The sequence below is a fragment of the Pituophis catenifer genome, unplaced genomic scaffold (genome assembly GCF_029215685.1).
Source record: "Pituophis catenifer annectens isolate HBS135680 unplaced genomic scaffold, rPitCat1.0.hap2 SCAF_7, whole genome shotgun sequence".
NCBI classification, from domain to species: Eukaryota; Metazoa; Chordata; class Lepidosauria; order Squamata; family Colubridae; genus Pituophis; species Pituophis catenifer.
Genome location: NW_027256887.1, coordinates 81,257,016 through 81,272,392, shown reverse-complemented (window position 1 = coordinate 81,272,392; position 15,377 = coordinate 81,257,016). Strand labels below are relative to the sequence as shown.

Genomic DNA, 15,377 nt, shown 5'->3' with positions numbered 1-15,377 from the left:
TGGAAGACTGCTATCATGTCTCCCCTGGTCCATCTCTTCATTAGACTAGCCATGCCCAGTTCCTGCAACCGTTCTTTATATGTTTTAGCCTCCAGTCCCCTAATCATCTTGGTTACTCTTCTCTGCACTCTTTCTAGAGTCTCAACATCTTTTTAATAGTGTGGTGACCAAACCTGGATGCAGTATTCCACCGTGCTTTCCGGAAAATAAGACCTCCCCTGATAATAAACCCAATCAGGCTTTTGAGTGCATGCGCTAAAATAAGCCCTTCCTGAAAATAAGTCTCCCCCCGAAAATATTTAAACACATGCGCAGCCATTCCCCGCCATTTTTTCTGGTTAGGTTTAGGGAGACAGAGCTGGAAATCAGGTAAGACAGCAAGAGGATCCCCGTGTTGCTCCATGTACCCCAAAATAATAAGACCTCCCCGAAAATAAGGCCAAGCGCTTATTTCGAGGTTCAAAAAATATAAGACAGGGTCTTATTTTCAGGGAAACACGGTAGGTGTTGTAACTGTTGTAAGTAGAGGATTATCTGTATTATAGGCAAATTGTAAATAAGAGATGGCTGTTCTAGAGTGGCTGCTATACATCTGGTCTATCTTTTATGAGGACATAAATTGCAGCAAGTTGTAGAAAGCAAAAGCCCTCACCTTGTTATGATGCGGTCTGTGTCTACGCTCAATGGTGACGTCTCCTCTTTGTACCGGGGAGGACACTTCTGACCTGTAGTTCCTCTGAGGAGAGTATCCTTGGAAACCTGCTATTGAACCATGGGAAGGCGATGTGGGAATCAAATGCATTGCTTGATCAGATATATTAATCATGGTTTTGGGGCTACTTAAAGTACCGTGTCTAGTCAGAGTCGTTTGCTTATTGTAAAACTGCCGTTGTTGCCATTCGTAGAGTTGCCACATGGTGTCATCTCGCATGGATCTCCTTTTATCTTCAGCCGGTAAGGATCCCAGGGTCTTATCGTAAACACTGCAGATGCTATCTGGCCTGGTCTTAGTATTTCTTGGAAGAGTGCGATAACCTTCTGGATAACGAGGTACGACTTGGGCTCGATGGCTTGGCATATTCCTCGGTAAAGTCTGATAAGAAATTATGCTGAAACAAGAAATCTCCGTTAGTCGATTTGGAAAATAAATGGGTAGATTATAAGTAACATTTAAAAATTCTTTCCCCCACATTTTATCTCTACAGGTAATTTGGTCTTGCATTTTACTTGCAACCTTAGGTCAAACAAGAGAGAAATTTATACCTTACTCCGGCCATTCAAGCCAAAGGAGGCTGGCTCTTTAGAGGAGGTGATACCACTAGCAATCCATGTATAAGTTATGATGCAACTACTACCGGTAAAATTTCATCTAGTTTGACCAATAATAATTGCAGTTTCAACAATCTGGGAGGTACGAACTGGAGAAGTTCACAGTAACATTTTTTTTTAAAAAAATATACACTAACAGGGATTGCCAGAAATATTTTTACCAGATATGAGTGAATCCAAAAGTGATCAATGTTAGTTATTATCTTATCTGCAAAATGACTCTTGCAGCATCCTCATGATCGTGCGATCAAAATTCAAACGCTTGGCAACTGGATTGTATGGGTAGTCCTCAACATACAACAACAGTTCATTTAGCGACAGTTCAAAGTTACAGCGGCTCTGAAAAAAGTGACCGTTGCAGCATCCCCTATGATCAAAATTCAGACGCTTGGCAACTGGCTCATATTTACAACGGTTGCTGTCTCCCGGGGGTCATGGGATCCCCTTTTGCGACCTTCTGACTATCAAAGTCAATGGGGAAGCCAGATTCACCTAAAACAGGGATGGGCAATTGTGGCTCTTTTACAGCTGTCTCAGGAATTCTGGGAGTTGAAGTCCACAGGTTGTAAAACAGCCACAATTGCCCACCCCTGACCTAAAACAACTGTGTTACCAACTTGTAACAACTTGTAACTATGTAACAACTGCAGCAATTCATTTAACAACCATGGCAAAACTCACTTAACAAACGTCTCACACAGCAATAGAAATTTTGGGCTCAGCTGTGGTCGTAAGTCGAGGACTGCCTGTGCACGTGACAGAGTGAGACAGAGTTCCTTATCCAGCTTCCTCTAACCTAGCTTCTCTCTCCCTTTCTGTATCTAGCATCTCCTACTCCCGAGATAGCTGGCTTCTCATGCAGCTGCCTTTGGGAAAGGAAAGGGAAGGGAGGCAGAGGAGAATGGGGGAAATACTACCGTATGACTCAACCAAGTCCCAATTCTCACAGGAGCAATGGGAACTGGTTTACAAGTGGAAAGCTTGTTATATGTCCTCACGAGCAGCTCCCCTGCTCCTCCCAAGCAAAATACAAGGTTTTTTTTAAAAAAAAAATTAAAAAATAACTTGATTTCTGCAAACTGCCTTGAAATTATGGAAAGGCAGGATAATCACTGTTAAGAGACTTTTATGAGAAAGAGATTTGTTACTTCCCTGGGAGCAATGACTGATCTCCCCATTCCATTTTCACTCTAGATTTTATTGACTTTCTTGAAATTAATATTATATTGTTTTTAAATAGCATACGCAGGCATGTCAAGGGGGAGCATTACTTTTCGTATTTCCTAAAAGAGAAACCAGGCATTAAATCCTGCTGGTTTTGACAAATCCACTTTAAGCAAAGCCATCATTTCTAACTATATGGTCTGTGCTAATAATTTCATCCATATTTAACTAACAAGATGTTCTCTGTGATCAAAAGGATTGGCTTTCTGCCAATTAATAATGTGTTGTTAATAGCTTTTGCCATTTTAACATTTCTACAGTGGACTGAAATTGATTGGGAGAACAGCCAATGCAATGAATCTGATGATAACAGCATTAGAGGATGGGATCAAATGACAGAGGTTCCCATTCCCTATGTCTGCCTAAATTTAAAACAATGGGATTTGATCCAAACATCAATTTTTCCTTGACATGTTCATTACATAATAAAGTAATGTAATGTAACCTGGCTTGCTGCAATCAGAAAATTTCTAATCATATTAATTATATTACAGAAACCAGACGTTGAGATGGGTTGGGCCGTGGTTAAAGATAACCATAGCAAATACCAGGAACACATGCAGAGATAATGCAACTCTATTATTTTTAACTCTAAAAAGGGTCTTCTCCCCTCTATACTCTATTTTTCTAGAGTCTCCTGCCGTGATTCTTTCTTTCTTTCTTTCTTTCTTTCTTTCTTTCTTTCTTTCTTTCTTTCTTTCTTTCTTTCTTTCTTTCTTTCTTTCTTTCTTTCTTTCTTTCTTTCTCTTTCTTTCTCTCTCTCTCTCTCTCTCTCTTTCTCTCTCGCTCTCTTTCTTTCTCTCTCTCTCTTTCTTTCTTTCTTTCCATCCAGGGGTGGGCTTCAAAAATTTTAGCAAGGGGTTCTCTGCCTGGTTGCTGGGTGGGCGTGGCCATAGTGGGAGTGGCCTAGTCAGCCTCCTGCACCACGGCGGGGATGGGTTGGGGCGTTTTTGCCCTCCCCGGGCTCCGGAGGCTTTTGTCGAGCCTCTGAGAGGGCGAAAATGGCCTCCCCAGGCTCCAGAGGCCCTCTGGAGGACCTTTTCCAAACTTCCGGTAGGCCCGTTTTTTGCCCTCCCTGAGCCTCCATGGGGACTCCTGGGAGGGGAGGGGCAGGGTCAGCCAGAAGTGGGATTTGGGGGTTCTTTGAACTGCACAGAATGTTAGCTAGAGGTTCTCCTGAACCCCTGAGAACCCCCAGCAACCCATCTATCTATCTATCTATCTATCTATCTATCTATCTATCTATCTATCTATCTATCATCTATCATCTTCCACCCATCTTACCATAGGTTAACTCTGGGATGCTTCCAATATTAAGATATCCTTGCTCTAAGTTTATTAAAACTTCTGCTCTGTTTTTATCAAAGTTGGCTTCTTGAAATCCAAAGAACAGGCTTGACTGTATGTCTATGGCAGGGGTGTCAAACTGGTGGCCCGCGGGCCAGATGTGTCACATGCAGGCCACACCCACCCCAGCTCTGCAAATAGGGAAAACATTGTGAAATGTCACGTGAAGGCAACCTGATGCTGCGAGTTTGACACCCGTGGTCTATGGAGATTCTCAGTCATCCAGGTCATGGTTGTCCCAAAGGTGCTTTTTCAAGAGGCAACTGGACTTTCTTTGTTTTCTCCTTGAAGACATTTTTCTTCTCATCCAAGAAGCTTCTTCCATTCTGAAGAAGCTTCTGAGAAGTAAAGAAGCTTCTTGGATGAGAAGAGAAACATCTCCTAGGTAAAAACAAAGGAAGTCCAGTTGCCTCTTGACTGATTCTTGATTCAATATTCAATGTTTCTTCTGAGTTGACTTTGGTCAATAGGTTTTCCTTGTTAGTATCAAGATTAGGGGGGGAAAAATCCTCTTGTGCTTTCCTATCAGCAAGGTGAGTTGAAAATTTCCTGAAGACTCCACGCCTGAAAAAGTTTAGTTTCCCAGTGATTAAAACCCCCAATCACTATTTCTACCTTCCTGCAAGATCTGCATTTCCCATTGATTTAAATTAACCCACATTTGTGTAGTTATTTTATCAAAATTTCACTTTAACTTAATTATTGTAGCGTAATATTTTACACTAAAATGGAACAATCAGAACTGGGTATTGCTAAGGCCTCCTAAAAATTCTTATGCAGAACAAAATATTCCAGTCTTAACTGGCTCAGTCATCAGGGACACATTTTAAAAGTCTTTAAATACTAAAAACACGTATTTTCATGTTTCTATGTATTTCTTTCTGTAAATACAGAAAAAGCCAAGAGCACAGGAAAAATGTTAATTCCGTAACATTCTGTTTAAATTATTCCCTAGATCACTCAGCCAGTAACAGTTATTAAAGCTGCTAGTGTTTTACATTAAAATGCCTTGCACTGTGTATAAATACCAATAATAATTCAGAAATATTCTGCTGCATTAGACTCATGTTCCAAATAGACTTCAAAGGTATGTTAATGCTAGCATTTTCTGTCACCAAGTTAAATAAATTCTTTTTATGGTTTAGACAAATAATTGTACCTTTAGTTGACTGTAACAAAACTATATAGTTAACATAAACTAATTGAAGATGTAAGTGGTTACATTCAAAGCTCTTAAAAACATATCTTTGCCATTAAGACTGGGGCTCTGATTGTGTGGGGGAGCCCACATCATGCTTATATTGATTGTAAAATGCTGTGATTGTTCTCAGATGCTGTTTTATGCTGTGTTATGTTATTTATGTTTTTAATTATTGGTTGTGTTTTGACTTTTTATTTTGTTTTAATTGTTAGCTGCCCAGTCTTATATATGAAATGTGTTACAAATAAATAATAAATGAGAGCACATGGTTTTCTTGAAGAAAATTCTAATTTAAATCTGTCACCATCAGTAACAGTAGGAAAATCTTCACTCGAGATCATGGAGATCCAGTGACTTAGCAACTGCTAGAAAAACAGAATTAAAAACTTTAATTAGGGAGGCCAAGTTATCAATTCTGTCTAACCTTTAAAAAAAAAAAATCTAGAAAGCTGGGCTGAACAAAAAATAAATAAGGACTGATCTTCCTAGCTAAGATAACCCTTTATTCATGAATAATAATTACTGTTAGACACAGATATTTGGAATAAGGAGAATTATAAATAATTTCTTTATAGTTTCAGCTAGCATCTCACGGCCTGTTTGAAATATTGTGTAACACATTCAAGAACCTTTCCCAATCCAATTAATATTCCACAGAACAAAAATATGAATCATCACATACATTAAGACTTCAGATATTCATGAATTCTGAAATTACTCACCCTCTTGTCTCTTCGTCTTGTCCTTTCCCTCTCTGTATTTTAATCCACTGCTCCAACTGTAACATGGAATTAGTTCTTTGGATGACACGTTCGGATTCTATATGCGAATGCATGGTGTTGTGATGGATCCCATCGCTGGAATCTCCCAGAATGAGGTTTACAGCTTTCTCTGACCCATTTAAATGAACAGGCCTGTAATGGCTTGATGAAAGTGCGCTAGCTGGCAAAGTTCCATACTCTGGCCCATAGGAATTCAGTTTTACACTGTTGATTTTTGTTAAGGGTCTATCGCGCCCAACTTTCTGAAATCCGTATTTTTCTGCTTCTAAACATTTCTTCTCTTCCGTTTTGCAGCCTTCTCTGTTCCGCTGGTTGTTCTGAGTCTCTGGCTTAATTAGCTCTCGATGGTTGGGAATGTTATTTACTTCGCGAGGTGCTGTGTTTTCAAAAGTAATCTTGTCTGCTCTAAAAAAAAAAAAAGAAGAAATATGCACTGGAGAACAATATCACAGGTCACAATTCTGTCTGTTCAACAGGGAGCCATTTCCCCCCTCCCCACTTTTCCAGAATAGCCCATCAAGCGGAAAATGTCATCCTTCAAACGGTTGAACTAACGCAACTACAGGTAATCCTCGGGTTACAACCAATCATTTACTGACCGTTCGAAGTTACAACAGCACTGAAAAAATTGACTTAGGACCGCTTTCACACTTAGAGGACCGTTGCTGCATCCACATGATCACGTGATCAAAACTCAAGACGCTTGGCAACTGGCCTGCATGGGTAGTCCTCGACATAGCAACAGTTCATTTAGTGACAGTTGCAAGTTACAACGGCTCTGAGAAAAGGGACCATTGTGACTGTTTTTCACACTTATGACCGTTGCAGCATCCTCATGATCACGTGATCAAAATTCAGACGCCTGGCAACTGGCTCATATTTATGACGGTCGCAGTATCCCGGGGTCATGTGATCCCCTTTTGCGACCTTCTGATGAGCAAAGTCAATGGGGAAGCCAGATTCACTTAACCACCTTGTTACTGACTTTTAACAACTGCAGCGATTCATTTAACAATGGTGGCAAGAAAGGTCGTAAAATGGGGCAAAGCTCACTTCACAAATGTCTCACTTAGCAACGGACATTTTGGGCTCAGTTGTGGACATTTTAAGTCAAGGACTGCCTGTACATGCAAGTAGTGAGACCATCTTAAAACAGAGTCTGACTTGCCTGCTTGAGTGATTTTTGAATGGCAAAAACAAACAGACACAAAATAGAATAGAATAGAATAAGAGTTGGAAGGGACTTTGGAGGTCTTCTAGTCCAACCTCCTGCCCAGGCAGGAAACCCTACACCACTTCAGACAAATGGTTGTCCAACATTTTCTTAAAAACTTCCAGTGTTGGAGCATTCACAACTTCTGCAGGCAAGTTGTTCCACTTATTAATTATTCTAACTGTCAGGAAATTTCTCCTTAGTTCTAAATTGCTTCTCTCCTTGATTAGTTTCCATCCATTGCTTCTTGTCCTGCCCTCAGGTTGCTTTGGAGAATAGCTTGACTCCCTCTTCTTTGTGGCAGCCCCTGAGATATTGGAACACTGCTATCATGTCTCCCCTAGTCCTTCTTTTCATTAAACTAGACATACCCAGTTCCTACCACCGTTCTTCATTTGTTTTATCCTCCAGTCCCTTAATAATCATTGTTGTTCTTCTCTGCACTCTTTCTAGAGTCTCAACTTCTTTTTTACATCGTGGCGACCAAAACTGGATGCAATATTCCAAGTGTGGCCTTTCCAAGGCATTATAAAGTGGTATTAACACTTCACGTGATCTTGATTCTACCCCTCTGTTAATGCAGCCTAGAACTGTATTGGCTTTTTTGGCAGCTCGGCTGGCTCATATTTAAATGGTTGCCCACTAGGACTTGAATGGGAATTGGGCGAGTGGTTCCAATAAACTCTCTGCTTATGCATGGCAGGGAATCAATCACTCATTATTCAGCCAAGCATGGGAAGGACATCGATGGACAGGGGGGCCACCCTAAAGTGTCTTTGTATCTGCAGTGTGGTTGAATGGGTTGGATGGATATTAGGTAGAATTATAGAGATAAGGCTAAGAAGCTGTTCTGTCTTGACCAATCACGGGGTGGCGTCCCCGGTTGCTGGGCTGCCGAACACAACAAAAACCATGTTAATTCTATTTTAGGGCTTATTACTGCAGCCTTCATTTTTCATCACAGAACAGTAGAAAAGATTAGTTTTCAATACTGTGGAGCTGAATTTGGGGGTCCCAAAGAAAGAATCCACGTCTAATTCCGTCTCTCATCCGCTCAGCCATTTCTTGAATTCCCCGGCACTGGAATCTCATTTCCATAGCTTTACCTGTTCGTTTCATTACTCGTTTAATTTCTCTGGTGCATTTCCAGGCAAATAGAATGGCTTACACGATAACGGTAAAACCAATCTTTAATATGGCTGTTTTGTTGTGTTTCATCACAACAAAACAGCAATCATTCTTGACAGCCTCTGAGAACAATATACAAATACAATAAGCAAATACGTGCTTTAAAAAAATCCAGATCTTATCAAACTTCATTTTTTAAAAAAAAAAGCAGGAAAGGAAAATAACAGGAAATCTAACAAGCAACTGAGTTATCACAGTTGCCGTTCTACTTTGGTGGACAGCCATGTTTTAAAAAGATAGCATGAGAACCACTCAAATAAAAGTTTCATTAAGTTGGGAGACTGTCCCTGAGAAAGACCAACTCCGGTCTGTGACCTGAATCCTCCAACATAAATCCAAGTAGAACTTTCCCAGGTAATCTAAATCAGGGGTCCCCAACCTCTGGGCCCCGGCCCACTAATGGGCCATGTGCTATTTGTAACCAGGCTGCAGAAACCGAGGGAAAACGCACACATCCTCACTTGCGGGCAAGTGTGTGAATGGGTAATCCATTTACATGAGTGGCGAGTGCAAGTTCATGCCAGTCATCCAAATGGAGCGGCACGCACACACTTGCCAGCCACTCACACAAAATCATCCCCTCTCCCTCGCCCCCCTCGATCTGCAAAGCTGGATGTCTTCCAGAGGCTATTTTTTTTTAATGCATTTGGGTCCTTAAATTGGCCAGATATCTGACAGGCAAGAAGTACCGTATTTTTTGGAGTATAAGATGCACTCCCCCCTCCAAAAGAGGGTAAAAATTTGTGTGAGTCTTATACACCGAATGTAGCCTCACCCACCCGCTGGCCCTCACCCTTTGGCCTCTGCCTCCCAGCAATTTGCCTCTTTGCAGCAAACAGCAAACAGCCCATTTCAGCTCCAGCACAGCCTGATTAACACAAGCAGTTGATTGTCGGTTGGATCGGCCTCCCGACCCTCAGCTGTTTCAGGCTGCAGGGATTGCCACTGCCTATTGCCGCGCTGGCCTCCGCTGTTTGCTGCAAGGAGGCAAATTGCTGGGAGGCAGAGGCAAATTTTTGTTTCTTGTTTTCCTCCCCAAAAAAGGTAGGTGCGTCTTATAGTCCGGAGCGTTTTATACTCCAAAAAATATGGTATATTGCTTTTGAAATTGATGTTACATGGTCCTACTATTCTTCCACTTAATCAGCTGCATTTTGCAATGACTGTGGCTTTGGACATTTTTAAAAAGTGACGCATTACAGTAATCCAACTGATAAAATTATGAAGGCCTGAACCCAGCTAGGTTCAATATCCTCCTTGTTTGTCTCCTATGATACGTTGAAATAAAGGAAAATCCTCAGGTTATGCACTTGTGCCTTCATGAGAGTGCTACCTTCTCCACTACAATTCTCAGTGGGCTGATAGCAGCTGTGGTCAGGAAGGCCTTTGTACCAGTTGTAGCTTTCCTTAATCAGGAGGCTCTTCTGACAGTTACCCATGCCCTGTTCACCTCATGGCTTGACTACTGCAATACACGCTAAATGGAGCTGCCCTTGAAGACTACCTGGAAATTTCATCTGGTCCAAAATGCAATGGTATGAAAGTGATGGGCATGCCTCAATGTGCCCATGTAATACCTCTGCTTAGCAAACTGCACTGGTTGCCAATTTGCTCCAGGTGCAATCTGAGATGCTAGTTGTTACCTGCAAAGCCCTTCATGGTATCGGGCCAGATCACTTGAGGGATCACATATATCCCATATATCCCTGACTAATTTCCTGCACTTCAGGTTCTTTCAATTAAAGGAATGCCATTTATCAGGATCCTGGAAGCAGTCTTTCTCTGTAGTAGCCTGCCCTATGGAATAACATTCCCCCCGAAATGTGGGCGGCCCCCACCCTACTGTTGGTTTGAAGGAGATTGAAGGCCTGAATTTTCACCCAGGCCTTTAGTGAGGTTGAGGGATGCTCCCATGGATTGTGTTGAGTTTATATCTGTTCCGTCCCAGTTCTTGTCATCCTGTTATCTTTTATTCCTTATTTCAGTTTCTGATTGTATTTTTAAAAATGTCTTTTACTTTGAACCACCCAGTCTTTGGCAGTCGGTTGGCAAATTTAATAAATGCTGCCTTAGTTTCCAGTTCTGAAAACCCCTTATTCACAGCACCTCTCTCTTACTTAGTTTCCACTTCAATTTGTTGCCCCCAACCAAATATTAGTTATATGGTAATGGCACACCATTACGGGTAATTATTTTATCATAGCCACTGCCCCAAAGAATCATAGGTATCTGTATCTATAGGGTAAGAACCATACATGGACATATTGTAATATGCTTGGGAAAACCACACGTGTCACTTTAGATCAGGGGTGTCAAACTCGATTTCATTGGGGGCCGCGTCAGGGTTGTGTTTGACCTTGGGGGGCCGGGGTGAGCGTGGCCAGGGTGGGCATAGCCAGCTCAACATCACTCGTGTCAAGGGCGCCTGTGGGGGCCCGAGAACTCTGCCAGCGAAAACAGGCTCCCGAACTCCTTTTTCAGCTGGGACAGCTTCCTGCAAAACTCTGGCAGCGAAAACGGAGCTTGCGAGAGTCACGGGTGGCCCTCCCAAACTCCATTTTCGGATTTGAGAGCCTCCTGCAACCCTTTGCCAGTGAAAATGGAGCTTGCGAGGGCCACGGGCAGCCCTACCAAGCTCCATTTTTGCTGGTCCTTTGCTGTTTTCAGGGAAGAGCCATGGGCCAGATTTAAGCACCCAATGGGCTAGATCCGGCCCCCGGCCCTTGAGTTTGACATCCTGCTTTAGATGTACCTGAGTACAATGTAACCAGAAAAGGATCAGAAATATTGCCCATTACCTGCTCCTGACTCTTTCACACTTGAGTCTGATAACAAGGATGGTTTTGAGTCTGATAATGAGGATGGATCCGTCTACCACAGATCCCCTGAAAAGCTTTCAACATAGCCCTAACCATGACTGCAATTTTGTATTCAAGAACCCGAGTATGAGAGACTTTATTTACAACCAGATTTTTACAGCCAGTCCCTGAAATTAAAGGTGTAGTCCTTTAAGCCATAAACATTTCCGGATGATATACTGTGAGATAAATGCATAAAAATAGCCTGATTGATAAAAGATAAGTCAGTATCTTGAGGTAGAAATTTATTTCTCAGTGGCCAACCAGATGCCTCTGGTGTGCTCATAAGCAGGGCTATTATTATATTCCTAACACTATCCTGCTGTAACTTCTAGATGCCTGCTGCTCCTAATCTAGAAGGTGACATTAAATTTTCGGGATGAACAGCTCTTAATTGACCTGTCATCCAATCCCTTTTTACAGCTATTCAGGTTGGCGGCCATTGCTATGCTTGGTGATAATAAATTTCACAAGGTAATTATACACTATGGGAAGACAATTTTCCTTTTCTCGTGCTTCCTTTAATTCTCCTTCCAACTAGATTCAGTGGATGATCCCTGAATCCGTTACGAGAGAGGGAGGGGGAAAAAAATTCTTCCCATTTATTTTGTCCATGCTATGCCGAATAGATTACACCATTGGTGGGATTCAAATAATTTAACAACCGGTTCTCTGCCCTAATGACCGGCTGGGTGGGCATGGCCAGGGGATGGGACAGGCAGCACTCAGTCTACTGCACCCCTCTTGGGGGAAAAAATGGGTTGCGGGGGGATGTGCTGCCCCCCCCTGCACCCAGTTTTGGTCCTAGGAGGCCTCCCTGAAGCCTCCTGGGAGCAAAAATGGGGCGCAGGGGGAGGCCTCCCTCCACTAACCTGGAAGCCAAAATGGGGTATGTGGGAACTCCTAGAAGGGTGGAGCCAGCCAGAAATTTAGCTACCGGTTGGCCCAAACCGGCTGAATCCCACCACTGGATTACACCTTAAACATGTCATCACTCCATCACAGTTTTTCACAATACCTGTTCTTTCCCCTATTTTCTGCCCATCTACTGAATGAGAGAGAGGTCTTTTTTATGACATGCCTGTCTCCACCTCAAATTACAAAGCAAACGTGTCCAAAAAATTGCTACAGCCTATTGCTAGAGCAAAAGAGTTCAAATCCCCAATCATTTTGATTGCCCTCTTCTACCCTTTGGCCAGCTTTATTACATCCTTTATGGAATGGGACAGCCAGAAAACGTCTATAGTATCTCATATGCTGATGTACCATAGAATAGAATTCTTTATTGGCCAAGTGTGATTGGCTACACAAGGAATTTATCTTGGTGCATACGCTCTCAATGTACAAAAAAAAGAGATACGTTCATCAAGAATCATAAGGTACCACACTTAATGATAATCATAAGGAAACAGTCAATATAAATCTTAAGGATACCAGCAACAAGGTTACAGTCATACAATCATAAGTGGGAGGAGATGGGTGATGGGAACGATGAGAAGATTAATAGTAATGCAGACTTAATAACTAGTAACTAGACTTAGTTACACTTGACAGTGTTGAGGGAATTATTTCTTTAGCAGAGTGATGGCGTTTGGGGAAAAACAGTTCTTGTGTCTAGTTGTTCTGGTGTGCAATGCTCTATAGCGTCGTTTTGAGGGTAGGAGTTGAAACAATTTATGTCCAGGATGCGAGGAGTCTGTAAATATTTTCACAGCCCTCTTTTTGACTCGTTTAACAACCATGCATATGTTTAAAGCCTGCCAGAAGAAATCTTGTAAAATTGGGTAATTGTAATGCGTAATGCACAAAAGTGGACATGCTGTTACTGCTTCATTTTAAAGGCAGCTGCCCTCTTCAGCAGCAACATTCGTAATCCAATTTGGAGGAGTTCGTGTGGGACAGTGGTTCAAGTGTTAAATTAGGACCAGGTCAACGTCTCCATCATGGAAGCCGATTGCGTGACTTTGGGCCAGTTCATTTTTTTTCAGCCCAAAGCATTTCACAGGATTCTTGTAAGGGAAAATTGGAGGATTTTCAGTGTGTACTGTATTGTGTTGAGCTTCTGGAGGAAAAGTGGGATATTATTTTTAAAAAATATTATCATACATACTTTTATTAAATAACAGGTCTTTGAAGTTTGTGGTATATAAGTTAGTAAATAAACTATTCTATTCTATTCTATTCTATTCTATTCTATTCTATTCTATTCTATTCTATTCTATTCTATTCTATTCTATTCTATTCTATTCTATTCTATTCTATTCTATTCTATTCGAACATGGCAGTTGTTAAACAAGTCCGTTCCCCCACAATAGGTATTTTTGCCAGAAAAGAGAAGCAAATATCAGACACTGGGAAAACACGCAGAAATTGTGCGGGATATTACAAACGACTGTAATTGCAAACCGGTTGCAAAACACCCAAAATACCATTGTATGACTGCAGGGTGGCTGTAGGAATTTAAAATTTAAGACTTGTAAGTCGCTCCAGAGAAGTCTGTTGTAACTTCAGCCAGTTTGCTAAGCGACTTGTTGTTAAGCGAGGACTACCTTTAACTATCAAATCTGACCAGGCTTTATATTCCAGTCTGCTTTTGTTGAATCTGACCTCTTGCTAAATATTGATCTTTGCAACAACCTCGCTGATTCTGGGTAATGCATACTGCCCTTTCGCACAATAAATATCTGAAGGCTTTTATCTGAAATATTCAATTCCTTCTCTGCATAATCAACGATCTACTTAATAAGCAAGGAATATCTGTAAAGTCTAGGCTTTAAGCAATGTTTTTTTAAAAACATGTTTTCACTGCCATGCAAACAGGTTGCCCAAGATATAATACATCTGCATTCCATTCCTTTTAAAAAAGACATATCTCACACAATGGATGATGCAGTGGCAATTTACATTCTATTCCTTACATTGTGAAAAGGCCCAGAAGGGTTTCAAAATTCTATCCCATAGAACGAAGTCTTCAGCTTTAAATATATGCACACAAAGGAGGTTTTCCAATTGGAGGAGCTGCTTTATGATTCATTTTACTCTGAAGCTTCAGAATGAATGCTCCCATGACAGCTTACAGAGCAACAAGAAAAACAAAACACTTGAAACACAAAAGCAGCTATCTAGTAATAAATCAGGAAAGCAGAAAGGAAGCTGCGGTCATAGAAAAACTTAGCACATGACACATCTTTTTTATTAAAAAAAAATATTAAACATATATGGATTTTTATCTTCATTCAAACCATAAAAGTAAAGGTGATGTAACTGGAGAAAAAAACTGCTATGAAAATTGATTTTTCAATCATTGATGCTATAAAAAAATTAACAACTGTTCTGTGGAAAAAGTAAGTAAAACCTTGCTCTAATAGCCGGTATTGCCTCTTTGACAGAATCAGCCTCGGGGAAATATTTCTTATAACTGTCTAGCTCAGGGGTATCAAACTGGATTTCTTCGAGGGCCAGATCAGCATTGTAGTTCTCCTCTGCAGGCTGGCTGGGGAGGAGGGTGGCAGGGAGACAGGATGGATGCCTCCTATAGCACCGTGCCGGCCAAAAAAGCAGGGTGCAGGAGGCTGTCCAGGCCAAAAATGGGGCACGGGGGGGGGCTGCGCAACCTCCTCCCGCGCTCCATTTTGGGTGCCAGAGGCACCACAGGCTGGTCTTTTGCTATTTCCAGGCCGGCCCCACGGGCCAGATTTAAGCACCCTGTGGGCCAGATGCGGCCCATGGGCCTTGAGTTTAACACCCCTGGTCTATCTGTTTATGTTTCTGATGCTCACTGGATTTTTTTTCCCCTACTCTTCCATGCAGAGGTTTTTCAGCTGTGTGATATTTGAGGGCTTTCTTGTATCCACAGCTTGTGTCAAATCACCTCATAGCAATTTGATTTAGATTTAATTCTGGGCTTTATCTTGGCCATTCCAGAATCCAAAATCCATTTTTTCCCCAGCAATTCTAGGGTGGTGTCACCCCTGAGTCATTGTCATATTGCAAAGTCCATTTTGGGTTGAGATTCAATTTTATGACAGATTGTCTCACGTTTTGTCAAGGTACAATGAAGAATTCATTGTGGATTATGAGCTGCCTGGGTCCTGAGGCAACAAAGCAGGCAAAAATATTTCTACTACCATGCCTTACAGCTGGTGAAATGGTGACTTTGGGCTTTGACAAAGATGTCTTCTGGTACTGTACCAAGTAATTTTATCCTTGTCTTGTCTGTCCAGAAGTCCTAGTCT

The 15,377-nt window shown here is 41.7% G+C and overlaps 1 protein-coding gene across 2 annotated transcripts in view; it reads right to left on the bottom strand.

Annotated features, from left to right (window-relative positions):
* The window catches only part of PLEKHA5 (pleckstrin homology domain containing A5), a 235,638-nt gene that overhangs the window by 52,374 nt on the left and 167,887 nt on the right, over positions 1–15,377 (bottom strand). For both annotated transcript variants that reach the window (XM_070947658.1, XM_070947657.1), the window contains exons 10-11: positions 5,824–6,288; positions 653–1,109 (exon numbers count right to left, since the gene is read on the bottom strand). In XM_070947658.1, coding sequence (XP_070803759.1) covers positions 653–1,109; positions 5,824–6,288 — 922 coding nt within the window. The remainder of the gene's footprint in view (positions 1–652; positions 1,110–5,823; positions 6,289–15,377) is intronic.